At 44.1% G+C, this 25770-nt stretch overlaps 1 protein-coding gene across 1 annotated transcript; it reads left to right on the top strand.

Moving 5' to 3' along the window:
- Nucleotides 1-1033: 1033 nt before the first annotated feature.
- On the top strand, nucleotides 1034-24858 carry LOC144132950 (amino acid transporter heavy chain SLC3A1-like). The gene is made up of 13 exons (XM_077665703.1): nucleotides 1034-1355; nucleotides 2437-2650; nucleotides 4109-4364; nucleotides 5173-5343; nucleotides 6918-7060; nucleotides 9368-9490; nucleotides 11172-11249; nucleotides 14519-14622; nucleotides 16369-16567; nucleotides 17223-17354; nucleotides 18893-18958; nucleotides 21977-22162; nucleotides 23828-24858. Exons 2-13 carry the CDS (start codon nucleotides 2465-2467, stop codon nucleotides 23993-23995), a joined length of 1812 nt encoding a protein of 603 aa, XP_077521829.1. The 5' UTR covers nucleotides 1034-1355; nucleotides 2437-2464; the 3' UTR covers nucleotides 23996-24858.
- Nucleotides 24859-25770: the final 912 nt, after the last annotated feature.

Raw genomic sequence — 25770 nt, 5'->3', positions numbered from 1 at the left:
TCCGCATTGTTACGCTAGCAGGCTTATGAGAATCGGCCGACACCATTGGCTGGAAAAGGGTCCTTTGACGAGGGAAAGCCGCTTCGTTCTCGAGTTACATCCAACTATAGGTAATTAGGGTAGTTTATATCAGTGTGTGCACATACAGAGGTCTGTAGCAAATGAAAAGAAATGCTGAGCTGTTTAAGTCTCCGAACTCGGCTGAAACAAGATGATAAGCAGAGTCAGAGTTTTCTTTCAGAGGCTATCGAAACTACTCTCGTCAAGTAATCACATATGAGCGAATTGAACAAAACTGGCAGCATTTCGAGTTTTAATTATAATGGCAGACCAATTAAGCATGTACAGGTGCAGACATAAGTACACGGAGCACACTATTCCTGTCTAATTTCAATTACGCCTTCCCTCTCGAACATGAAGAAACATTATTTGTTCATGATAAAGCTCACTTGCGTCCGCTACCAGCTTGCACACACACCACAGCTCCTAGTCTCGGTTATAGGCAATGCGTGAAAAATGTCGGAAGATAATAGCGTGCTCGGCTAACTGTTTTCCACACTTGTGCATACATATTAGGAATTCAGAACGTCTAATAGTATCGTTTTTGTTGGAATTGCATTTTGTAATGGCAAAGTAATATCCAATTTCTTTTATTAACACGTCTTAGAAGTCTTGAATGTGTTAGTTTACTATTGTTATGTGAAATGATAGAAAGCTGGAAGATTGTATTTTAAGGGCCCCGTTTGGTGGGGCGCGCACCATGAACGAGCGCTGGCGCATTTCCTTGATAAGATGCTCTAACGCCTATGGCCTTTTTCTTGCTTTTAGAAACCGTGCTAAGACGCAGTATCTCGGTAAACGAAAGCCAAGTGCTCTCAAGAGCACAAGCACACAGAGGTCATTTCCCTCTTATTCCCTAGTTTTGAGGAATGCTGCGCTGCGTGGGCGAGTGAAGACGTGAAGACTCCTCGGCAGCTCGGGAAGGTACTTTACAGAAATTAAACGTTGTGCACACTTTTACCGCTGTATCACAGAGGACGAGTGCTTCAGACACAGTAGTACTTAGCAGTAAGGCGGTGCGGTAGCCACAGTAGTACTTAGCAGTAGTCTTCGCTGCAACGTGAACCCCTAGGGAACATCGGTACCTAGGCATTGCCTATTGCGTCAGGCGCCGCCGCGTGTGCACTCGGCCACTCGGCTCTCCGTATCCGTCCGGACTCCGTAGTGAGGTTGGAGTGGTGTAGGTTGTCTCCGCTATCCGGCCGTAGACTTCGGACCGGACCGGTTTGTTAGGGCGGCCACCGGTTGAACCGAGGACACAAAGCAAGATCACATTCCAAGCTTCGCTCGCGTTGGTAAGTGCGCTAAATCAGAGCGGGACACGGGAACTTGAGTAATAGCTGTGGTAAGCTGTAGTTCCGTACGACCTGTCGAAATAGTGGGCTCGTGCCAGCTGCTAGGACTCGTGTCCGAACATCGGTACCTGCTGCGCGTTTGAGCTTCTGATCGAGTGTTAGCCGGGAGTGTCTGCTTCGTTAATTCCTGGGTTTACACTTAAGGAACGATTTATTTACTCGTAGGTGAGCGCCGGCAAGATTGGTCGATCGAACATGGTCAATACTGCGATCAGCAGATTTAGAGTTAAAAACCAAAAGAATAAGGTGCACTTGATGGGCTCTTTGCGATGGACATACATCAGTAGTACTTTTTTCCATATCGAGGCTAGCGAAAGTCTGCGTGGCGTGGTATCTGGTTGAGATACCTCGTGACCTCATTGTGCCGCAGCATACTTGTTTCGTTTCATCCTGTTCGCGCTGCCTTTGAAGGCCCCTAGACTGGAATTGTGAGACTGGAATTGTGAAACAGGAAACGGCAGCTGTGTGAGTACCTTTACACTGATCCACAGCGGGGAGCGTTCCGCGCTCGAAACCCGAGAGCTGGGCTGTAACTTCATCCAAGGTCTTTTTTTTTCTATTTTACTTCGCTGCATTACTGAGCTTCTAGAGAGAAAAAACTCTCGTCAAGGGTACCACTGAGGCATAGAAAAGGCAAAAGTAAGGAGGAATATGCTGCTTGCATTTTAAATATTATAGTTTATGAAACTCAGTTCAACTGAATGGCCAGTGTCTACAGCTTTAAAGCTGAATTGGGTAGTCCGAATTTTTAAAAAGTATGAAATGGGTGTGGATCATGCTGCATATGTTAATTAAAACCGACATATATGACCAGAACAGTGCTTTAATTAGGGCAACACTGCAGAAATAAATAATAACGCGAATATTAGCTGTTAATGACCGGTATATGAGTTCAAGGTCAATCGTTACTTGCAGAAATAATTTTGTCGTCAATATAGGTTATAGTGAATAGAACAAAAAGTGTGCCCTGCTCTTGTGTCTTACGTTGTGCTTGTCTTTCTTCGTCACCCCCGTTATTCAGTTAAGCACTAAACAGTTAGCCAGCCACCATGGAGACTGTTGAGAACGAGAACTACAAGGCACCCCATGTCAACGAAGATGGCCTCGAGAGAGAGGAAGCAGTCACTGACAAGCTGGTGGCATCAGGTGATGGCACCAAGATCACCTTCACCAACAGCAAGGCAGATGGGAAGGACCGTAATGGCGACGCCAAGATTGAAATTCAAGGCGTGGAGGTATGGACAGCCTTCTGTTCACCTTTTCAGTGACATCCTGCTTGTCTTCTTGCTTTGTATGTGCAACTCTTTTGTGTTCTGCGCCTGTTTGTAGATTGCAAAACAATGTACTACACACAGAGCATTCAGTTTCCAGCACAGTAACAATAAGCTAAAATGTTTCACTTGGCTGCATGTGCCTGTGGAATATGTGCAACCAGGCACTCGGTGGTAATGGTATCAGGCACTGGCGTGCTTAAACAATTCTGATGACCATAGAATTAGTTTTTCTGCTCGACCACCCATGAGCAATTTAAACTCGCAAATTGTTACGAGAGTTGACACATGAAGTCAAGCTCTATTCAGCAGCTGCTTGTAAAATTGTTGGTCAAGGCTGTTGTCTTGAGCACCCTCCGTGTGCATATTATAATAATGCTTGAAAGCGGTACCGACATAAGCTTCAGCTTCCATTTCTTCGTTTCTGCTTAGGTTAAAGTAAATGTTATTGCTAACAATTCGAAATTGCTGAACACGCTACAGATGTTTCTACATTGCAGATTCTCTTACTTATTCCAGTTCAGTTTCCCAGAGATAAGGCAGTGGCACATGCAGTATTAGACACAGGACGTCTCACTCATTGTTGCTCTCTTAGCCACAATCTGCATTTTTGTGTGCCTTGATCATTTACATTGCGTATATTTTATTCATCTTGTAAGACTTTTGTTGTCTTGTGATGTCACTTTGCTTTCTTACTGTATCAGGTTTGACTGTTTTAGAAGCTGAAAGCACTCTCTAAAAAATCTGCACATTAGTAGATCCTGCATTCCTATCTGTGGCTAGCATTTGCGTATGGTACATTCTAAAACAAAATAAGCTGTAAATTTTTCCTTTTCTAAGCTCCTTTGAACGTAGAACCTAGTGTAGGATGACAAACTTGACAGATAGCAAGTTTATTGTAGGTAGAACCGGTGCACATGCAATTCACTGTTCGTATTGTTGTCTCATTCACATCCTTGCCGATTGCATGTGAAGTGTGGAGAGGGGTTGGGCTAATCCCTGTGGTGGTAACACTGTAGTGTCATTGTTGACCGTAGAAATTCATGTAGCTCAGTTTGTCTTTATAGGAAAATTTTTGCACCAACAAAAAATATACTAATTTAACAACTCGCTGCTCGAACAAGCGTTGAAATCTTTTTTTTTACTTTTTAAAAAAGTGCAAGAATGCTATGTGTTTGTTTCATAGTAATAGCAGCAATCACAGTACCGGTTGGAAAAGCGTGCCTTCGAAAGGTCGATGATGCTAAATTAGTACGCCACAAATTTGGTCTGCATGTCAATGGTCGACTACCAGGAGGCATTATCGTGATGGTCGTCACCGTAGTTAGCAGTAATGGGGAGAGTGCGTGTCTTAAGAATGCGGCCACCACTTTCACTTTAGAGTCATCGTATTAACTCCATGCTTGCCGCGCCCTCGTGCAGAGCCAGTTTGTGGGCCTGAGCAAGGAGGAGCTGATGAAGTACGCCAACGACCCCTTCTGGGTGCGGCTGCGCATGTGCCTGTTCGTGTTCTTCTGGATGCTTTGGGTGGCCATGCTGGTCGGTGCCATCGCCATCATTGTGCTGACGCCACGGTGCGCTCCGCCACCACAGCTGGCGTGGTGGCAGAGCTCGCCTGTCTACAATGTGGATGTGGCTTCCTATACTGACAACAGTGATGGCACTAGCCATTTCGCAGGCGAGTGGCCTATGTTGCGGCCTGAGCAGTTCTTTGATGTGGTCGTGAGAAAAATTTCACAGCTTCACATAAAACCACCAAGAGGAGCTGCGCTCCACCTTTCATTGTCTATAATTGTTTTGTTGACAAGCAGACAGAGTGGAATAAGAATGTCTGCTTAATTTACTCTTGTGTCCTCTGGGAGACTCATGAAAAGGTGATGAATGCATGGGTTTGCTGCCAGTCTGCCATGGTCTCAGTAACTTTGGTAACCATGGTTTGGCTGCCCACTATCGAAATATTTTTTACAATGTTGGTATATATCATTGCCACAAGATCTTAGGATTACATATATAAAAGCCTATTAATGTGAAGTTTGTAATAATGAGACTGTTTTGTCAAACGAAGGCTGTAGGACAAGTCTATGTGCCATGATTGATCGTTCTAAGTACAGTTGAACCTCGTTGTAACGAAGTTGAAGAGGCCCTGCAATTACTTCGTTACAGCCATCTATTCGTTAGAGCCCGTGTTGGCCAAGCTTCCAAGGGGTATCGCCATTCCTTCGTTATATCCAATGTTTCGTTATAACGACGTTTGACTGTATTATCTTGTTTCAGTTTGCATGAAACTGTGACGTTGGTTGAAGCTTGTTTTGCTTGCTGCCCTGACTGGTCACATCTCTCTACACTCCTTCCTCGCATAAAAAGAAACTGCAGCGGCAGCCACTTTTCTAACTAACATAACTGAGGTGGCTTTAAAATCTGTACCATCAAGACTCAGCTCTTGGCATAGTAGCAGCGTAGTGACATGGTCCTATGCTATCCTGCAGGCCTGTTGTCCAAGCTGGACTACATCAAGGATCTCGGGATGCGCACTCTGCAGTTGAGGAGCATCTTTCCCTCCACTGGCAGTGGTGGCGTAAAGGACTACATGGCCGTTGATCCAGCCCTAGGCTCAATGAACGATGTGGAAGCTCTCTTCAATGCCACCAAGGAACTGGGTGTGTATGGCAGACTCTAGTAACGTGCACTTTTGCATTCAGTTGCTGAAGCTTTGGGCCTGAAGGTATGGGCCATGTCTATTCCAGTGCGTTTCAAATGGTGTTCACAGACATTTGGGATTCTGTGAAAACAGTTGGGGCGTTTGCAGGCCTCTTGCTCCTTGTTTGAAACTCCGGGCTTTATATTTCTGGTTTCTGGGTTGGATGCTACTGCTTGGATGAAGCCATGTGCAGTTGTTTCAAGTCCAATGCATTAATTGAATCATGCCTGTTTGAGGACTTCCTTGAAGAGTAATGCCTCATAAGTTGACCTGTGTAAAGGTGCCAGTACAGTGCATAGATAAACTGACACTAAGAGCTGATGTAGTATTGCGTGGAATCTTAACTTGCACGTGCTGTAGCGGACCAATTTTTCGGGCTCCAGTAATGTGGACTTGCGCGATATTTCGGACTGTGCTGAGGAAGTGTCATACATCTCGTAGGAGCATGTACATATCCACGGCCGATATTTGAGACTCCATGGAGTTCAAAAGTTAATGTTTTAACTAAAAAAATCGCCAGCACAACTGTGGAGATTGTGCTTTTGACTGAAAGTTAGCTTTTTCAACCTAACGCAGGCGCGAACGAGCATGCTTTCACCAGCAACCGGCTCTTCGCTATGAAAGGTAGTATCTTAGGTTTAAACGTAAAGAGGAGTTTTATTTAAACAAAAAGGGAGTCAGTCAGGGTGACTGGCATAGATAGGCTTGGCTGTTTGTTCCTCCTTGTTGCAGAATCCGAAAAATCAGTTGGCGACTGTATTCTTATAAAACAGGCGTTATGCATTTTTTTGTTTTTCATTGCATAAGCAGTCTTAGCTTTGATACCTCTTCCTTTGGCTTCTTGGGTCACCTTGCATAGCCTGGGGGCATAAAAGGGGAATGTAATGACGGTTGAAAGAAAAGGATGGCTAAATGACTCGGGAAAGGTTGGCCGATCTAATGAAATTGAGGAGTGAGCGATGATGCGGCCCCTGCGTCCAAGCAACATATGACGAAGGATCCGTCGGTGAGAGACCCGATGCTACAGTGTCCGCCGCTACCTTCTTTCTTTTTTCTTTTGGGTTGAAGGTAAACCAGCATCGAAAGTACTGCTTTTGTCACTAAACTTCTTAGTCTTAAGAAAATGCTTCATGCTTTGCTGAGAGCTGTCCATGGACAGTTGATAGGGAAGCCCGTTTCTCTCGGGTGTTCCACGATTGCTGCGAGACATTTTTTTTTTGTAAGGAATAGGCTGCTTGTAAGGATGGCCTCTGAGATTTGTGAGAGTTTTGGAGGCTATGATGAACAGTGGGCAGAAAGAGAGACGGCACTCAGCGAATGTGCCGCACGTCTGGCTGAGGTTCAAAGGGACGTGCAACTCATGTTGTGTTTGATGTCCCTTTCTGCGCACCGGCGCAGAAGCAGTGCATCTCAGCCAAAGACACAATAAGAGTCATGCACCTCATTTCAACATATAGTTTGTTGGATGAGCACTGTGGTGAGCCGTTGTCATTGCCCTAATTGTCAGGTTTGAACCTCTCCTTTTTGCCGCAGACCTTCACGTGGTCCTGGAAATCAACCCTGCCTTCACCAGCCAGGAACACGAGTGGTTTGTGAATAGCAAGGAAGGCAAGGAGGGCTTCCAGGACCTTTTTGTGTGGGAGGGAGATCAGGAGGGATCAGCTCCAGAAGGAGTGGTGAGTTTTGTACTTAACCCTTGAACTTAAACCTGCATGTACTAGGGGAGGTAAGGATTCAAACAGCCATGAAATTGAAACCAAAAATATTAACTTGCGTGTGGACAGTGGAGCAGTTACCTGTCTGAACCAGTCAACTCTGGTTTGAAATTTTTACATCTCACGAACCAGCTCCCCCTTCCCTCCCTCCTTTTCTTTTTAGTTTTGTTGGCATCTGGTCTCATTTCCTGTGATGTACTCACAAAATGTTTGCAGCTACTATTACGCACCATTTGGGAGCACCTGAAGTAAGTGACAGTCATCTGTGAGACTATAACCTGCATCGTCAGGTTAATGTAGAGTTTTGAGTTTGGCTGATTTGATCGTAAAGCTTAATTTGTATGGCTGTATTGATGCTGTGTGCTGTTTGATACATTGTGCACAATCTTGACAAAGATAGAGTGCCTATTCCACATGTTTGTCCATGCACTTAATATTAGCTCTTTATGCGTTCAAAAGAAGGGACTCAAGACATGAAAGAATCTGAACGAGCAACAATTGAGCTCTACAAAATTTTATTAGCAGGACCTTGTGATTCTGATAAAATATACGTTCACTATCATGGTGATATTTCTGTGTTATTGCAAATATTATTTACTACAGTAAAAGCTCGTCAATACGAACTTCAAGGGCTGGGAAAAAATGTTTGAATTATCCGAAAGTTCGAATTCTCAAATGATACCAGAAAAACTGACAAGAACCGCTTGCATCACAGTGAATTTCCGTGGTAAGAGACTGGGCAATGATCACCTGCTTTTGGATATCAGAATAGCATGACAATGACTGTTTTCCACATTTCCGTCAATGCTTTATTGTTCACACACTGTCGGTAGTGTTGAAACAGAACTCTTCCAAAATGCCTAAGGGCCTCCCCGCCGTCCTTCGCAGTGCGACGCTGTAGCTGTGGAAACACCTCACAAGTGGCTGTGTCGCGTATGAAAAGGCTTCACCACACAAATAGCAAATGGCACATAATGAGCTCGCTATTTTGCCGCAATTTTAAGGAATGGAGGAACCTCATGTTTGGAAGCAAGGGAAACTCTCAGCTGGGCTCGGTTGACTGGCTGATGCGCAGCCCATAGCTGCCATCACCGCAGGCTGGTGTGAAGCTCAGAAAATTGAAACCGAAACTAAATGGCCGAGCTATTCACAGAGATAGGCCGAGTGTTATTCATCACGCCTGCCGTGTGCACGTTAGAAGTATGCGGGTGGCTCTGCAGCATACAATTCAAGTTTGAGTGGGGCTACTTTGACAATCTCTTGCCGCGCTGGTCGTATGTGGTCACTTCCTTCCTTTGCAAGCCCGTTCAAATCGAGCAGTGCGACACTCGTAGCTTTCGACGTTATGGACTTACATGGGCATTTGTTCAAACCACACTGGCAGTTAGAAATATCCGGATTTCCGAATTAACGAGCTATTACTGTATCCACAGAAGCCAGATGGAACGGTGTTGATATGTTCTTGTGAGCTTGCTGTTAATGTGCAGTGGAGATTTTGAGCTGAACTTTAAGCATCCGAGCTAAGTCACATCAGTAGTGATTAGCTGTATAACATTTCCCGTTACAATACGCATGAGGAATGTTAAAAATAAAAAAAATGTCAGGTTTCTGAAAAGTGCTGTTGTTGATTATAATAGGTATAATAAACTTCATAGTTAGATATTCACTCGAAAATTGTTATAGCAAACAGTTAAAAAAATGTAAAATAGTTCAATGGAACTGAAATTCATGATAAAAAATTTAGTCAAAAACGCACACAAGAGCAGCGCAATTCAGTCATTGAAGGGTTGGCAACTTCAGCGATGCTTACTAGAGAACTGGGGAGACTTATTCAGAAGGTTTAGCGCCATTTTGAAGGCGCTCGTAGCAGTTACAGTGGCCACAAAAAAAAAAAGAGGTCATCAGTTAGATTGCGTTCTGGGGGGATAGTCAATTAATTTCACTCTGTTTGAGACTGCAGAAAGGTAGTAATTATGCTTTGCTTGTGTTTCTTTTATTTTGCAATGCAGTCTAGATTTCTTGGCACAATAAATCTCGGGATGTAGCCTTTTATCTTATGCCAGTTTTCGAGTAGAATATGTTGTGGAAAATACTTAACTTTATTGTTTGGCTTTAAAGGGCTGGCCCAGCCTGATCTCATTTTTGCGCCTGACACAACAGAACTCATGAGTGCTTTGAGCTTTTCTCAGTTTTGTTGTCCAAGCAGCTCTCTGACAGGCATTGAAGGCGCCCTCATGCTAATAGACTTTGAAAATTCATGCCATGCAGATGTCGTCTGGCAACTCGGCATGGACCTTTGATCCCACGCGGAATTTGCACTTCCTACATCAGTCAGAATTGGATGTGGCCGACGTCAACTGGAGAAGTCCCCAGGCTCTGGAGCAGTTCACCGTAAGTGTGGCAGCACGAGTGGCCACTAAGCATCTGCCCAGTGCTCACCTTCACTGGGGTGAAGGGCTTGGAGAAAGTGGGTCTTCGACCCTAGTTTGTGTGTATTACCTCTCCCCCCTGTCCTCTCTTCCTGTCCCCTCACCTCTTTCATTTCATTCCTCCATTCTGCCTTGCTAGCCTTTATTTCCGCTGCCCCAAACTCAGGTGCTTCGGTATCGAAGGCAGATGCCCAGGCTAGCAAAAATCTTTTCCCTCCTTTTTATTATTATATTAATAAAACCACTTATTGCTACTCACCTTGAGTAGACTAAAAACGCATTTTCCGTAGTGCTGTTTGGCCAAGCTGTGCTTGCCCCATTAGAATCGAATCAAATCATTGGGAGTGACCACTCTGTCTTGGTATAGCACCTTTCACCCCATCTCCTACTGATGTCAGTGAGTGGTGCACAAAGCAGTTGCTACACTTGAACCTCGCTGCAATGAAACTGACGGGGCACGTGAAAAATTTCGTTGAGGCGAAAACAGCGCCAAAATACTATCAGGTTGGACAACATAGTCCCAAAACATCATTTATTTCCAAAGAAGTTGGTCAGCTTCTTCTGCTTCCTTTTTTTTTTTTTGCCACGAGTGCCGTGGCATGACTTTCGCACTCGGTGAACAGTTTCATCGCGATGTCGTCATCATGAGCACCAATAAATCTACGGAGCACATCAAATGCTTCTATCACTTTTAGTGCACATGGTGGTGCTAAATCCTCTGCGTCGCTGTGGCGAACGCCCTCAATTATGGCTTCATCGCTCAGCTTCTCAGATGAAAGGAACTTCCGCTTCCTAGACAAAGTTGCCATGCTCATGTCGAGTGCAGCGCATAAGCATGAGTGAAAAAAAAACTACTAGGGCAGAAGCGCTGCTGCTGTTGCCAGGCTGCTGCGTCCTTTGGCAACGGATTGGTTGCGACTCTGGCTTGGAAGAAAGCGGGAGCTTGCACCCGCGCCGTGTCGCAAGGCAGCCAGCCCGATTGTCATCACCACCGAGCAATGGCGGTCTTCATGTGCGTTTGAATGAGTGGATCAATTGGTTCCAGTGAAAGTTTAGTGAAACAAAGCAGTGTGGACCTACGGGAGTACACAGATGGTCAGCGATATGCTTGTTTTATTGCAAGATAGATTTTTAAACCCAGATTCGCATACCAAAAATTTTGTTGAAGTGGAAACATGCCCCAAAAATGGTTTGTTGTGATGAAAAATTTGTTCCATTACTTTCTATGGCGAGCTGACGGGGAATTAGAAATATTTCGTTGAAGTGACGTTCATCGTAGTGGGGTTCGACAGTAATAGCAAGTCACCAAAAGTTGCCTCCACCAACTTATACAGTTCAATATTTCTTTTATATGTCTAGTAAGTTAATACAGGAACTTGAACCTTTACTTGCTTTGCAGAAATGTTTGTGACTTGGTTTCTTTTTTTTTTTCTTCTTCTTCTTTATTCATTCAAAAATGGGCTCACCGTGCTTCATTTATAGATGCAGCTTTTGCCGTTCTTTTGTTTTTGGGATTGCAACTTGACCTTGCCAGTGGGGTCCAATTTACGTAATTTATTCTCAGCACTGTGCCCAGTGGCAACAGTGGACATTTTGGAAGCATTGTGCGTAACTGATTTTTTTTTTGCATTTTTTTCTACCAGGCTGTGCTACGTTTCTGGCTTGAGCGAGGTGTCAGTGGCTTCATCATTACCAACACTTACCTGGACCACACCCCGGTGGTAAGTTGCGCACCGTGTTTTTTCGTCTGATTTTTCGGTGTTGTCATAACTAAAACTGCTTTGAAACTGGTTCTTAGGTTATTACTCCCTTTGTTTATTTATTTATTTACTTATTTATTTGATGGTATCGGCAAATTCAGTTTAAGGCAGTTGCCAAATTGTTTGGGTACGCAGAAAACACTGAACATTTCTGAGACTAGCAAGTTTAGTGCCAATCTGGGAGTGAGCGCAGCTTGGATTTGGGGCATCATTGACAAGTTATTAATTCATCAAGTAGTGCTTCCCGCAAATTGCATTTGCCACTTAGTATGTTCTGCAAACTCGTGTTTCATTCACTTCGTGTTTATTGGAGTCAGAGTTTGTGTTTCAAAACCTTCCAATATTTGTCTCTTCTTTTAATGACCCCACCCCCGCCCCCCATGCTGGCTCCACAAGGATGCTGTGTGGTGTTATGGAACTATATGTGTACCCACCATCGCAACTGTATAGAGAACGAATTTGGTGGGGAGATATATTTTTTGCATTGAAGATGCATTGCTTATATTCAGGGGTGTGCGAATATTGAAATTTTCGAATACGAATATGAAGAAAAAATGGCTTCGAATACCGAATCGAGTATCGAATATCTGTTCAGTACAAAAAAAAATTCAGAAAATGATAAACAAGCAAGTATTGTTGCCCTTATTTTTTTTTTTCAAAATAGTGTATTGTCTTTGCAACTAAAATAAACAAATCTAGACTGACTCAGTACCATATAGAAAAACATGATGCGTACAGAAATGGATACTACTTGATTAGGCAGCATAACAGTATCCAAAGTGTAATGAGGTCATGCAAAATAAAATCCATAAAATGACAAGAATGGCAACAAAAAAAAAACATGACGACTAGTAAAACCTCATTCATTTGAAGTTCAAGGGACCGGAAGAAATTACCGGTTTATCCGAAGGCCTTGGTTTATAAAATTCCCCGTGCACACTTTAAAAAAAAAAACTGCCAAAAATGCGAACTTGAAGTAAGGCCTTATTAGGTGGCTCCATTGCGCTAACACCTGTAAGCCCGTGATGAGCGCCGCCCGTTTTGGAGTGCTGGAAGAAGAACACAAATGCAAGCAAGGGGCCGGGGAACACACACTGGCGTCGGAACGGCGAGACCTTTTCTAAAAAGGAAAAGGAAATCACCTGCGATGCACCAGTCGGCGTCCGAAAGCCGCGCGAAGCTGGGATTAGACTACCGGCGAACGCGCGGGCCGACAGTTGCAGTTGCCGCGGGGCAACAGCGAAGCTCAGAAACCGAAACTACGCGGCCGGGCTATTTTTGACCTAGCGACAGGGGCCTTCCGATCATTGTCACGCCTGCAGTTACGCCCACTAAAGAGGTGCACGGGTTACAATGAACCGTGCAATAGGCAGGATTTTTACAGGATCGCTTGCCCTATTGTGACAACTCGACGCACCCCTTCAGGAGGCTCCCACGAAATTCTGCAAGTAGGCTTTCCCGCATAGCGCAGTTTACAAAACTGGGTGGCGGTCACGCTCGGAGAGTTATGAAGGCGACAGGATGCATTTTTCGTATGTGAGTATTAAATGTGTAAGGCATTACAGAAGGATTAAAAAAAGTGCAATTTCGTGTTGCGATTGTTCGAAGCTGGCTGTCGGAAATCTTTTTCGCAGCACTTGTGTTATGTGGGAAAGCCCACTTGCGGAATTTTCGTACGAGGTCAAGCCTAGCGGCGCCGGAATGCGATCGGTCCGCGTGATAAACGATAGAGAAGGAAGGCAATAAGACCTCTGTACTGTTTTCCCGGAATTTTTACTCGACCATCGGCTAATTTGTCCTGATATTGTGGTTTTGCCAGGGTAGAATTTATGAAAGTATGCGCAGTATACGATCGCTGGCGAGTGTTCAGGCATTTTCGAATATTCAGAATCCTCAAATATCAATTTCTCGAATACGAATACTGATCGGATATCAAACATATTCGGTCTGTATTCGAAATTTCGAATATTCGCACACCCCTATTTATATTTTAATAGTGTATTGAGCAATTTGCATATTTAAAATTAAGCTGCTTATATTCCAGGCTGCATGTCATGATGGTAATAAAAGTTAATTTTTTTCACAAGTATTGCGTTCCTTAAACCTTTGAGTGCAAGTGTACTGCTTGTTTTAGAGTGCTGTGGGCACTCACTCCTTCATGCTTACATCAGGGCATAATCAAACTTTCTACAAGCATTACAGGCATGTGCTGTTTCTCAGCTATGGGATCTTCGTTGTTGCAGTGGCTTTTTACTTATTGCTTATTTAAATCCTGCCCAGCTGATTGTGCTTTCACTTAGTTCACGTGTGTACATTGCTCTTTAAAGTAGATGAACCAGATTTTCTCGGGTTTTTGAGAAAGCTCTGTGTTATTCTGTCTCCAGTTTCAAGGAATGGTATACAGTTGAACCCCGCTACAACGAAATCGATGGGATGCGCGAGAAATTTCGTTGTCGAGAAATTAACCAAAAATGCGAGGCAATAACTCCAGCAAAACATAGTTTTATTGCCAGAAATCTGTGAGCTTAGCCTGCTTGCGTTTCACTGCCAGCAGCGGCGTCACGCGACTCTCGCACTCTGTTAACAGCGACATTGCAACGTCGTCATCGTGTGTGCCGAGGAATTTTCTAATAACGTCGAAGGCATTCAGCACCTGCGAACAAGTCCCCTCGCTGCTTCCCTATGACGAATAAACGACTCCCAGCCAAATTTTTTAATGAAGAATACACGAAAATGTAATAAACATAAATTCCGTGCATTATTTAGCTGCTCCAAGCCACTGTTTTAGCAGGGAATAATCTTGTACAGCACCCAACTTTTGAAGAAAGGCGGCTCAGTGACTGGTGAAGGCTCGCGAAAAATTCGTAGAAGCGAATGCGTGCTCACAAAGTAATTCGTTTTCGAGGGAATTTTAATACGTTCACTCCTATGGGGATTTCGCGGGGAATGAAAAATACTTTGTTGTGGCGAAAATTTCGTTGAAGCGGCATTCGTTGTGCCGGGATTCAACTGTATTGGTATTGGATTTCATTTGAAGTTTTCTTTGTAATAATCTCTTGTAGTCTCTTGTCACAAGGCTCTGTTTCAAGACTTTCTGATTAACCTTTTTTTATGACAGGTCTTTTAGTGCTGATATATTTCTGGGCACAAGGGCATTCTGATGGAAATTGTGCTGGAAAGAAATGGAAGGAAGTGGATCAAAGGTGCTTGTTTTTTTTTCTTTTTCTCAGATTGCAAAGTCTACATTGGCTACAGAAGAGGATGTGCTTACCGTGCTTAAGGAGTGGCGTGAGGTCCTTGGAAACTACTCCAGCACCTATGAGACTGCACACAGGTGAGAGAGCTGCTGGCTTTTCCTGAGTTTAACTTTGGTCACACACAGTTTTCTGCCTATTTCCTTGGCTACCAGGATGAATGCATCAGTTTCCACCTCCGCTGCCGATTATATTTTCATTCCAGGGCACCTTTTTTGCCCTAATAGAGAAAGTGTTTTTAGCGCGTTAGTGTATGAGGTTCGGTGCAGGTACCTGAGTACTATTAAAATACAGGTGCGGAGAGGCACCACTTTTCACCCTATGGCGACAGTGGTGGCGATGGCAGTGTTTGGCTACCACATTTCCTCACCTGCCTCTTGTTTTGCGAGCATCCCTGAAATAAAAAGGCAGCCCATTGCTGTACAGTGATGGGTCTGGGCTTTTGAACAGTTTGTTTTTTCTGCCTTCCTACTGCTGGTGAGCATGTTTTTCCAACTGCTACTGTATACTCAACAAGTTAGGCCCGGAAATCTCTTTGGTTTCAAGATGGGAGGAAGAATTGCTGAGGACAGTGAAGCAAGGAATTGAATGAAGCGTGAAATGCATAACATAGAAAGACAAAAGAAAGCAGCAGTCATTGGGGTGAATGCGAGTTGAAAATAGCCTGGTTGAGTGAATACGAGGAAATGGACTTGTGCAAGACGTGGAATGAGTCGAACAGGTGACTAGTGCCCAATGCCCAGTTAGTGCAGCATAGTGAATACCTAAACAAAAAGGAACCCACTGCGGTAGACGAGTAGCTTTGTCGTTCGGCTGCTGATCCTAAGGTTGCGGGTTTGAGCACGGCAGCTTTATTTTGATGGAGGTGAGATTCAAAAATGCTCGTGTGCAAAGTGATTTCGTCATTGGTTAAAGAACCCCAGATGGTCTAAATTAATCCAAAGCCCTCCACTACAGTAACCCTCACAGCTTATGCATCGCTCTGGGACGGTAAACCCCAAATTTTGCCATACAAAATAGAAGCATAGTGGGAGATGATGCCAGGAAACTTGGTGAGTTTTAAGAAAACTTCAGGCTGAGTGACGCAGGGCAAGAGTGGTTGGAGGTCACTGGAAGGGGCATTTGTTCAGCACTCCATATAGTGGTGATTAAAATGTTTTGCTTTACTGATCACATTGCAGCAGTAAGGCTGTTATGTTTTCAGTGTCGGCTATTATAAGCAGATCCACCCGAAGTCTCGTGGTTGTAGTCTGCATTATGACATCATCACATGGCAAGGTCACATGACATAATGACATCAGTCACATAATCTATGTGAACTGGTCAGGTAATGCATTGGTCACATTAATGAATCGTAAATAAGGGAGTAATTACTCATTAGCATACACTGAAGCACAGCCATACAGCCACAAAGGAAAGCTAACAACTTTCACAGAAACTTCGTAGTTTAAGAAAAATTTTGTCCTGGGTCTGGGGATCAAACTCAAGGCCATCACCTGTGCTGGCCAACTCTACCAACGAAGCTAACCAGGTTGGCTAGCTGATGGTAGAGTGGTGCCGAATTGATCAACAACATGAAGGGGCAACAGTGTTAGCCGAATGTTATTTGGGGAAGCTCGTGAGGTTGACTAGATTATTACTCATTAGCATCCGTAGAACACCCTCCCTGTGTTTTATTTGCTCTTTTTTTCCCGTCAGTCGCAAACTGTTCAGCTTTTCTAGGCAGAGATTTTCCATCGCCTCTCCCTCTTTTTTTTTTTTTTTCTATGAAAGCTTTGATCTGTGCTGTTGCTTGTGAAAAAGTTGGCTCTTTCCGTTGTGCTCAGGGTACTCGGAATCCAAGTCGAGAAGAGGACGGTGTCCGAAGCCGCCCCCCTCTATGGTACGACTGAAGAGCCCGCAGCGGATCTGGTGCTGAGCAAGCCGTTCGAGCTCCAACCCAAAGAGTCGAATGCCGCAAGCCTCCGCCTGTTTGTGCAAGGAACCCTGGATGCAACTCCAGAGGGAATGTGGCCGTCATTTGTGGTGAGATTTTTGTTCTCAAGTTACATGCGTGCCAAACCGTACAAGCATCCGTTTAAAAGTACTTGTGGCACTAGAAATATATGCGTGACAGTGGGAAGTTGCATCTTGCTCTATTTTTTAAGTATAGATGTGGCAGTTGAAATGTTTTCGCTATTTTCACATGATATGTCATAAAATTTTATGCGTACAGTGATAAATATTGCTGGTGTCAATTAAGGTATGTCTTATATTTTGGGTTTTAAAAATTGGCATGTTCATAGTGTCATTCCATTTTTAATTAGGCAGAAATCTTAATTGAATTTTATATGGTTACATTTGTGGAGGACTGTTCTGTGCTGTAATGCTGTCGTTTCTGCTCCAAAGCTCAAACTACAGTGAGACCGACCTCAAGAGCATGTGTACTGGCAGAAAAGTGGTTAAAAGCCTACCAGAACATTTAGAACAGCACTGATTAATGCACTAACAGCATGCCTTACCTGTACCGAGGTTGTCGGCAGTTGCAATGCTCAGTCGTATTAGCTACAGACCGCACAGTGTCATAGTACTGCTGTCTCCAGCATGGAGTTCTCCATTTATAGCAGTGCATAGGCAGTTTGTTATTGCCACAATTGTGCCTTCACCAAAAACTCTTTCCATGGCGTTGCATCACATGCAGCTGGGCAGCGCCCTCTACCCCCCCTTGGTGACACGTGCCGGCGTGCTCTTGGATGGCTTGCACATGGTGGCCGCCCTGGCGGAGGGAACCCCCGTCTTCTACTATGGGGACGAGCTGGGAGCCATGTGTGAAGTGAGTAATAAACACATCGGTACCTCAAATGACCACTGTGTGAAGTGTCACACATGAACAGTGTACATTGCACTTGCTAGAAAGAGCAGGCCAACACTAAAGCTACTCAGTGTTGAGATGTACCTAGTAGTGGCTTAGCTCTAGGGGCTGAAGATGTGCACAGGAGAAAAGGCATATCCAGCTCTGCAGTGGCAGCTGCAGCTTTGGCTCTGGTCTAGATACGAATTCCTTGAGGTCACTTCGCTTTTAGGCATGAAGCACTGAAACTGGTTGTGTTGCATGCTTGTTGCATCATGGGGTATCAAAATCCTCAAAGCACATTTATTTGTTACAGTTGAACCACACTACCACGAAACTGACGGAGGGGGGGGGGGGGGGGCAAAATCAGCCCAAAAACACTCTCAGGTTGGACAACATAGTCCCATAACATCATTTATTTCCAAAGAATTTGGTCAGCTTCTCCTGCTTCTTTTGTTGCCACGAGTGCCGCAGCGCGACTTTCGCACTCGATGAGCAGTTGCATCGGGACGTCATCATCGTGAGCACCAATAAATCTGCGGAGCACATCAAATGCTTCCATCACTTTTAGTGCAGATAGTGGTGCTAAATCCTCTGCGTCGCTGTCATCATCCGATGGTGCGTCGCTGTGGCGAACGCCCTCAATTATGGCTTCATCACTCAGCTTCTCAGAAGAAAGGAACTTCCACTTCCTAGACAAAGTCGCCATGCTTGTGTCGATTGCAGCGCACAAGCACGAGTGAAAAAAAAAAATTAGGGCAAGCACACTGCTGCTGTTGCCAGGCTGCTGCGTCCTTTGGCAACGGATTGGTACGGCTCTGGCTTGGAAGAAAACGGGAGCTTGCACCCGCGCCTTGTCGCAAGGCAGCCAGCCCGATTGTCATCACCACCAAGCAATGGCGGTTTTCATGTGCGTTTGAATGAGTGGATCAATTGTTTCCAGCGAAAGTTTAGTGAAACAAAGCAGTGTGGACCTACGGAAGTACACAGATGGGCGGCGATATGCTTGTTTTATTGCAAGATAGATTTTTAAACCCAGCTTCGCACTGCAAAAATTTTGTTGAAACAGAAACGCGCCTCAAAAATGGTTCGTTGTGATGAGAGATTTGTTCCATTACTTTCTATGGCGAGCAGACAGGGAATTGGAAATATTTCGTTGAAGCGACATTCGTTGTAGCGGGCTTCGACTGTATTATCCTTGTGCATTTTTCTATACAATTGTTTTAAGCCGGGCATAAAGTACACACGGTCTGGCGGTGTTTGTTTAACATTGGTAAAGTTTAGTCTTTCGTCCGGTCCAGTCTAAGAGTAAGAGGTCAGTGCTTCATTCTGCCCAAAGTTCTTTTCTTAGAGTGCAGCCAAGGGTCTTTCTGCTTTAAGGCCTATGCTTCGAGGTTCGCAGAGATAAGCAATGTTTTGTTGTAGCTTGAACGCAGGGCTGGGTTTCTCCTTTTCTCATAGTGCAGGGTGGTGCAATATGTCACCCTCACTTGTTTCCGATCTTATCTTCTCGTCCACAGGAAAAGCCTTGCCAAATGCCATGGATTGAAGGGGCTCTTGGAACCGCTCCAGGCGTCACTGTTGAGGTAGGTCTCTCTTAGCTGCAAATGTTTTGCCGCCAGCAAAAATAATGGTGGCCAGCTGTTTGGCTTGTACTACAACTTTGGTTGTGCTGTTTCCATAAGACTCGAGAGGCTTTTTTTCTGATGCAGTAGAACCCTAATATATAAACTCCCATATAGTAAAAATATTTAACTGGGTGTAGTAAAGTGAAACTGCAGACCTATTTCGCCTTCCATAAATGGCCATGCATTTTTTTGCTTGTTTGCTTATAATGGGAGTGTGCAAATACTGAAACTTTAGGATATGAATAGAATACGAATATAGAAATCTGTTTGAATATCTAAGGTCTGTTCAGTATGAACAAATTTTCAGAAAGAGATAAATAGGCAAACATTGTTAACCTCACTTTTTAGAAATAATGTATGGTCTCCGCAACTAAAATAAAAAGAAACTAAACTGGCTAAGCACTATAAACATAAGTTTGCAACCTGTACTGTAGTCATGCAAAATGGGTAACGAAATGGGATCTGTGAATTGATACATGACTTGCAGCTGCAGATAACATGGCATGGCAAATATGTTGCCAGGTTATTTTTTTAGTCGACAGCAGCACCCTTCTGAAAGTCTTCACGCCTGCCATTACGCATACATGAGAGGTGTGCAGGTTACAACGCATCATGCATTAAACATAATTTTGAATGAATTTTAAATGCCAATGATACCTCAACTCGGTCGCCTTTTGGGAGCCCCATCCAAAATTCTGCAAGTGGGCTTTCCCACATATCACTCCAGGAGGGTTGTGATGCAGGTTGAGTGCGATGGATTTGGGTGTTAACTACCGTATCTACACGCTTGTAAGTCGACTCAAACGTAAGTCAACCCCCCCCCCCCCCCCCCCCCCCACACACACACATCACATTTCTGAAAAAAAAAAAGAACGTGATAGCACTATCCTGCGGCCTCCGCTTATCATCAGCCGCTATCGGCTGCCGCGCAAGGATGCGCCCGTGGGCACATTCTAAAACGAAAATGTATTAGTCGCTGGACTACTCGCCCACACTTGCGCCATCGTCCTCACTAGCGCTGCCGTCGTGATCGCTGCTGCGGTCCCACAGCTCGACGTTCTAACATCGTCGTGCAGTGAAATCCCGCACTTCGCAAACAACCACATCACGACATCGCGTGGAACAGCTGAAAATTTTGCCTCGCTGCAGCTACCACACCTGTATTACCCTTGCGAATGTCGAACTTGCGGCCCGGTGCGCAGTTGTTCGTTTCTTGGACATAAAAATGACAGCTACCTTTAATGTAGCTGTGAATGAGTGCCGGTCGCTTACTGGCCCCGGAGCACAAATGACGAAGCACTACATTAAATACTTGTGAAATACGGCCAGCAGTAGTCAAATGCGTCAGGGCCAAAGAGAAACTACGCGTGAGCAGTGTCGGCTCTTCCGTCTGCTGCACACTCCCCGGCGCCGCTGCAGTTCCGAGTGGGGTGCTGCTGCAATTGGAACAGCGGCCCTTCCATCAATCATTGACGCTTCTTTGAGCTCCGAGTGTGTGGTTGAAATTAAGAAAAAAAAAAATCTTGGACGACACCTATTGAGAGTAGAATGCGAATGTGTTATCCGGCCGCTGCCACTTATCAGCAGATGCAATCTGTGCCCACATGTGGGGAGTGGGCTGGTGCTGGTTTGCTGCTTATCGACAGCTGCCATCGGCCGCCGCGCGCTGGATGGGGATGCCGATTCTGTGCATTGAATAGCAGCTGCTCAAGGCCAGCACCACGAGCGATACAGCGGAGCCACACAGCAAAAATTTAGCCACGCTGTAGCATGTACCTCATTTGTCTCGCCTTTATTTATGTTGCGATGCTTTGGTTTCGATTTTAAGTCGACCCCCCCTCCCCCCACTTCGGATTTTCCAATTTTAAAAAATACGTTGACTTACAATCGTGTAAATATGGTATGTTACCGTTAAGAAGGATCAAACAAAAAAGTGAGCGCTTTCGCGTTGTAGTTGTCGGTACTGAGTGGTCGGCCATCTTATTCTCATCATGTGTGACACATGGGAAAGCTCACCTGCGAAATTTCGCATGAAGTCCAAGCCTAGCAGCGTCCGAATGTGAAGGGTCTACACAGTAAACGACGGAGAACAAAGCAAACAGGATGCCTTTGCACTGTTTTCCTAACACTTAAAAATCGATCTTCGGATAATTTGCCCTGATATTGCGTTTTTGCCAGGGTTGGTGCTTCATCATGAACTAATCACGCGCACAACCTGTACATATTTATTATTGTGTAAATAGTTTGTGTATATTACCTCTCCCCCCATCCTCTTTTCATGCCCCCTCACCTCTTTCATTTCATTTCTTCATTCTGCCTGCTATCCTTTATTCTTGCCATTGTGCCTGCTGCCCCAGCTCAGGTGCTTCAGTATTGATGGCAGATGCCGGGGCTAGCAATAATGTTTTCCATCCTTTTTATTATCATTTTAAGAAACCACTTACTGCTACTACTAGGGTTGGATTTATGAAAGTCATTGTGTTTTTCAATTCTGCCAAATGATTGGAAATTTTCTAACATTCGGAAAATTGAATATCAATTTCTCAAATTGAATATGGACTATATAACAAACATATTTGGTCCGTGTTTGAAATTTCGAATACTCGCACACACCACGTTAAAAGCAGAGTGCCTTACAACTTTTGTGTCAGCTTAAAATGGAAGGGATTAGTTTTTCCCTAAAAATGGAAGGAAATTTAGTTCAATTCAGTATTTTAGAGACCAAGGATACATTTTGTTTGATTCCACCAATTGTGTACAGTTTAATTCTTCATGTAAGGAAGCTTGTCAACATTCAGAATTATGATTAGGTTGTCCTTTCTTTCAGAAATGAGTCAATTATAGTTAAATTTAGACTAATTTCTTTGTCTTGAGATTCCAACAGTACCTTGCCCTGTGTGTATTTTCAGAGGAACCGTTAATTGCTTGTTTGGTTGTTGCAAATTATCTGTCCTACTGTTTTTTTTTTTTTTACAGGCGCAGACGGGCAACAGCTCGCATTTGGAAGTTGTGCGCCACTCAATTGCGCTGAGAGACAAGCTGGCCGTTCGGCTGGGCACCACCGTAACGTCTGTGCTGAGTAACAGCACTGTGTTCGTCATGCTGCGGGTGCGGAAGGGCACCCCAGGCTACATGGCTGTGGTCAATGGGGATGGACAGCAGGTACGGCACCCCTCTCCTCTCTATCGCTTGTGCACATTTGGATGAGGGTGGTGTTGAGTGAGAGAGGGCATTGAGCAGAGTGGGTGAGGGAACTAATGCAATGTAAAGATGCCCTCGCTGGAACCTAGAAAAGGTGACGGATTCGGGCAGGGCTTGTAATGCTAAGGGAAGATGGTCCCTCAGGGGTAACAGAGTGGGTAAGCATAGTGGTAGGAAGCAGGACAGGAATGGTTGGGAATCGGGGAGAGAGGATTTTGTATTGCAGTAGAAGTAGCTGCGTTGATAATGACTACAGGTATGGGGGAGACGTAAGTGTATTGGTTTTATTGTGATTTATGGTTTATTCGGATTTAATGTCCCAAAGCAACTAAGGCTTTGAGGGATGCCGTAGGGAAGGACTCCGAAAATTTTGACCACCTGGAGTTCTTTAACGTGCACTGACATCGCACAGTACATGGGCCCGTCGCATGGCTTAGCACACTTCACTTTATGGACTACAAAAATTTGCACTACAGAGCATGGATAAAACTGACGCCAACAACATGCTTTTTCATGCGTTTTAATGAAACCGTTGGTTCTTCACAATGTCTGGGTCTTTTACGCTAGGTTGCAATGCCATGTGGTATTTTCACTCAGCACATACGAATTTTAAAATTGCCCATTTCGTGCCCTCAATTGACGTGATTTCTGCAGGAAACCCTGGATTTGTTGCATCACAAACCGACCACGCTTTAATGCTTGCATGGTACTCGCTGAATGAGAAAATGTGGACCTGTACTTTTGGTCATATCAGATATGTCATGAATGTGGTCGTTGCTTTCAGGCCCCGGTTAGCCACTTAATTTGTGAGATAGGGTTTTGCTGGTACTGTTTCTGACGTCATTTGTGAGCCATGCGGGTTGTTGCCTTCAAACGTGAATATGTCTTATAACGACTGCACGAAACATATAACGCCAGAGGCTGAAACAGCAGGGACAGACTAAATGGGAATGTGAAGCAAGCAACAAACTCAACTTAGTGAAACCCATCCTAGGAGTATGGAAATCATGCACACGCCAAGAAAATTTCGTGAAAGTGATTCTATGTTGTCTTTGCATTGGCTGCACACACTTAACACACAGCACTGTTTTCACTAAACAAGAGAAACCTACCCACGAAGCGTGATGAGAAGCGGCCACTGTAAACTACAGTTTATTGTCATGCGCAGAACATAGAAATAAAAAGCATCTTTTGCAATTTTGTGACAATTACGCCTCTTTCCATCCTAACTTGTTCCTTGAAGAAAATGCACCTATTGACCCTTCCTGTGTTTTTGAATTCTTGAAGCAAAGGTTAAGTTGAGACTTTCTAAAAAACAAAAAAAAATGTGATTTCTTTACTACAAAAAGTTTTAAGACCAGCGTCTCCCCTTAACCTTGTCTTTGGTGCACGATAGCCTTAGTTGCTTATGCACCATGAAACCCAACTCAAAAATAATGGCAGCTGGTTCCCCTTTTTGGATTCTTGTTTTTTTTTTTTAGTCCTTTTCACATTTGATCATTTTTCACCATTACGTTTCATCATTATTTTCATCCCCGTTATGTTTCACCCCCTTTGACTAGAGCTGCCTTTGGGACACGATTGTGGTGGCAGTGCTTCTTATATGCTGTTCCTGCTCCTCTGCAGGTGACTGTGAACCTTGCTGAAGCCAGCAGTCATGTGCCAGAGTCCGGGCACGTAGAAGTGAAAAGCATCCAGTCTACCAAAGTGGTGCAGTCCAAGCTTAAGCTTGGCGAGCTCCCCTTGGATCCATACGAAGCTGTCATCCTCCAATTCGTACCCATATTTGAGTGAAACTCATGGGCTGCGTAACTCCAAGCTACCTAATGAACATTTAATGTAATTTATAGTAAGCACAGCCAGTTTGCAAGTCTGTAATGGTTGAATGGTGTTATTATCAGGGTCCTTTGTTTTTACAGAACAAAACTACATGCTTTTATTTGCAATGATACCAGGCTTTTCCATATATTGTCCAGAATCATAAAGGTGTTTCTTGGAAACTACTTAGAGATAAAGACTTAGTTGTTCTCAAGCTTGGTTAAGATACTTTATTTACGCTGAGAAAGTCACCAGAAAGCAAGTCAGGTCACTCTTTTTGCATAATGGTTTCAGCATTTGCCAAGAATTTCTTTTTGCATCTAGTAATCTGGCTTCTAATGCTCCATGTCAGACCATGAGGTTTTATAAAAAGCCTTTAGAAGAATGTGCCTTATTTTGGAGAAGTGAACCAGTACTACAGCTTTTGTGAGCATTTGTTGTGTTGCACTGTGTAAAGGCATCGTTTAGGATGGACAGCAACTGGTGTGGACCTTCACTTTCAGCTGATAATGTTGAAAGTCGTCCTGTAAGTGTGTTGATGGTCATGGGATATTCAGAAAGCACTGTGACCACATTGAAGAATGTATTGAGTTTGCTTGAAAATGAAGGACCTTGATTATTGTGCGAGGAACAGAATTACCCGGTGTAAACACGTTGTCAATATTATTGTTCCTGTGCAGTGACAAAAACAAATTTTATAGCGCAATTGGTTTGTTGCCTCATTTCTGTTTTACCACAGCAGTTACAGTCAAGTTGCAACTTGCAAACTGTGCTCCCAGTGTATAAGGCTTTACAAGCTGTCAGCTTTGAGAACAAGAATAAAACTGATTGCAGCATTACCTGGCATGTCTTCCTCATTCCATTGTGCAAACTTTACAATGCTGGGAACTCAAACGGTGAGTAATTTGTCCCTGTCTACGTAGCTATGAAGATTATCGCTTTAGCTCAATGTGAACAAGCTACAGCGATAGTTGTTCTGCACACCCTTGGTGCTCATCTGGTCAGGTGCAGGTGGAGATCGTCCACTTGCATATATCGTGACACCTCTTACACTGGCAAAGTCGCTGCTGGTATCGCTATGCCAAATGGCACCACAGGTGCTCCACGTACAGTACAGGAAGGCTGGATGAATCTGAATAGTTGGTCGGGAACCGTCGAAAATGTAAGCTTTGGAAGAGGAATGTACCTGTCCTGGTCATCATCTGTGATGTTTTTCAGTGAGCTTCGCATAACATTTATATGGCGTTTTGTGTCATTAAGTGCAGTGCATATTTGAAAGGCAATACTATACACCTGTTCACTCGGCTCTTAATAATTCGAACCCAAAGGAGACTGAAAATGTTTTTTAATTAAGGGAGCCTTTTTATTGCACCTGATGTGGCAATACATGAGCAAGCCTGAAGTTGTAATCAAGTGAAATTAATGCTGGACCACTGTAGTTTGTTGCTACTAAAGGAGCCATGTGTACGTTTGGAAGAGGATTACTTCGAAAATAAAAGCAAGCATGCCCTTCGTTCAATCATACTCGAGTAACCATTGGCTGAATGGTAATGAAGTATTTTTTTTCATTTTGTTTTTTCGTTTTCATTTTGTTTCTGCTAACTGAACATATTCGATTTTCACTGTGCACCATGTGCAATTAATTAATGGGTACCAGGACCTGCTTCATCCCTGACACACCATGTGATACCATCGTAAGGCTGGTTCACATGCAAGTGATTGAGCAGCGCATCGCGTCGAAAATTGCCAAC

The sequence above is a fragment of the Amblyomma americanum genome, chromosome 5 (genome assembly GCF_052857255.1).
Source record: "Amblyomma americanum isolate KBUSLIRL-KWMA chromosome 5, ASM5285725v1, whole genome shotgun sequence".
NCBI lineage: Eukaryota > Metazoa > Arthropoda > Arachnida > Ixodida > Ixodidae > Amblyomma > Amblyomma americanum.
Note: the sequence above shows the minus strand (reverse complement) of the source record. Positions and strands in the feature narration are given on the sequence as shown.

Coding starts and splice junctions, on each gene's coding strand:
- LOC144132950 (XM_077665703.1), top strand. CDS start 2,465: ATGGAGACTGTTGAGAACGAGAACTACAAGGCACCCCATGTCAACGAA. Junction 2,651..4,108: donor TTGAAATTCAAGGCGTGGAG/GTATGGACAGCC, acceptor GCCCTCGTGCAG/AGCCAGTTTGTGGGCCTGAG. Junction 9,491..11,171: donor AGGCTCTGGAGCAGTTCACC/GTAAGTGTGGCA, acceptor TTTTTCTACCAG/GCTGTGCTACGTTTCTGGCT.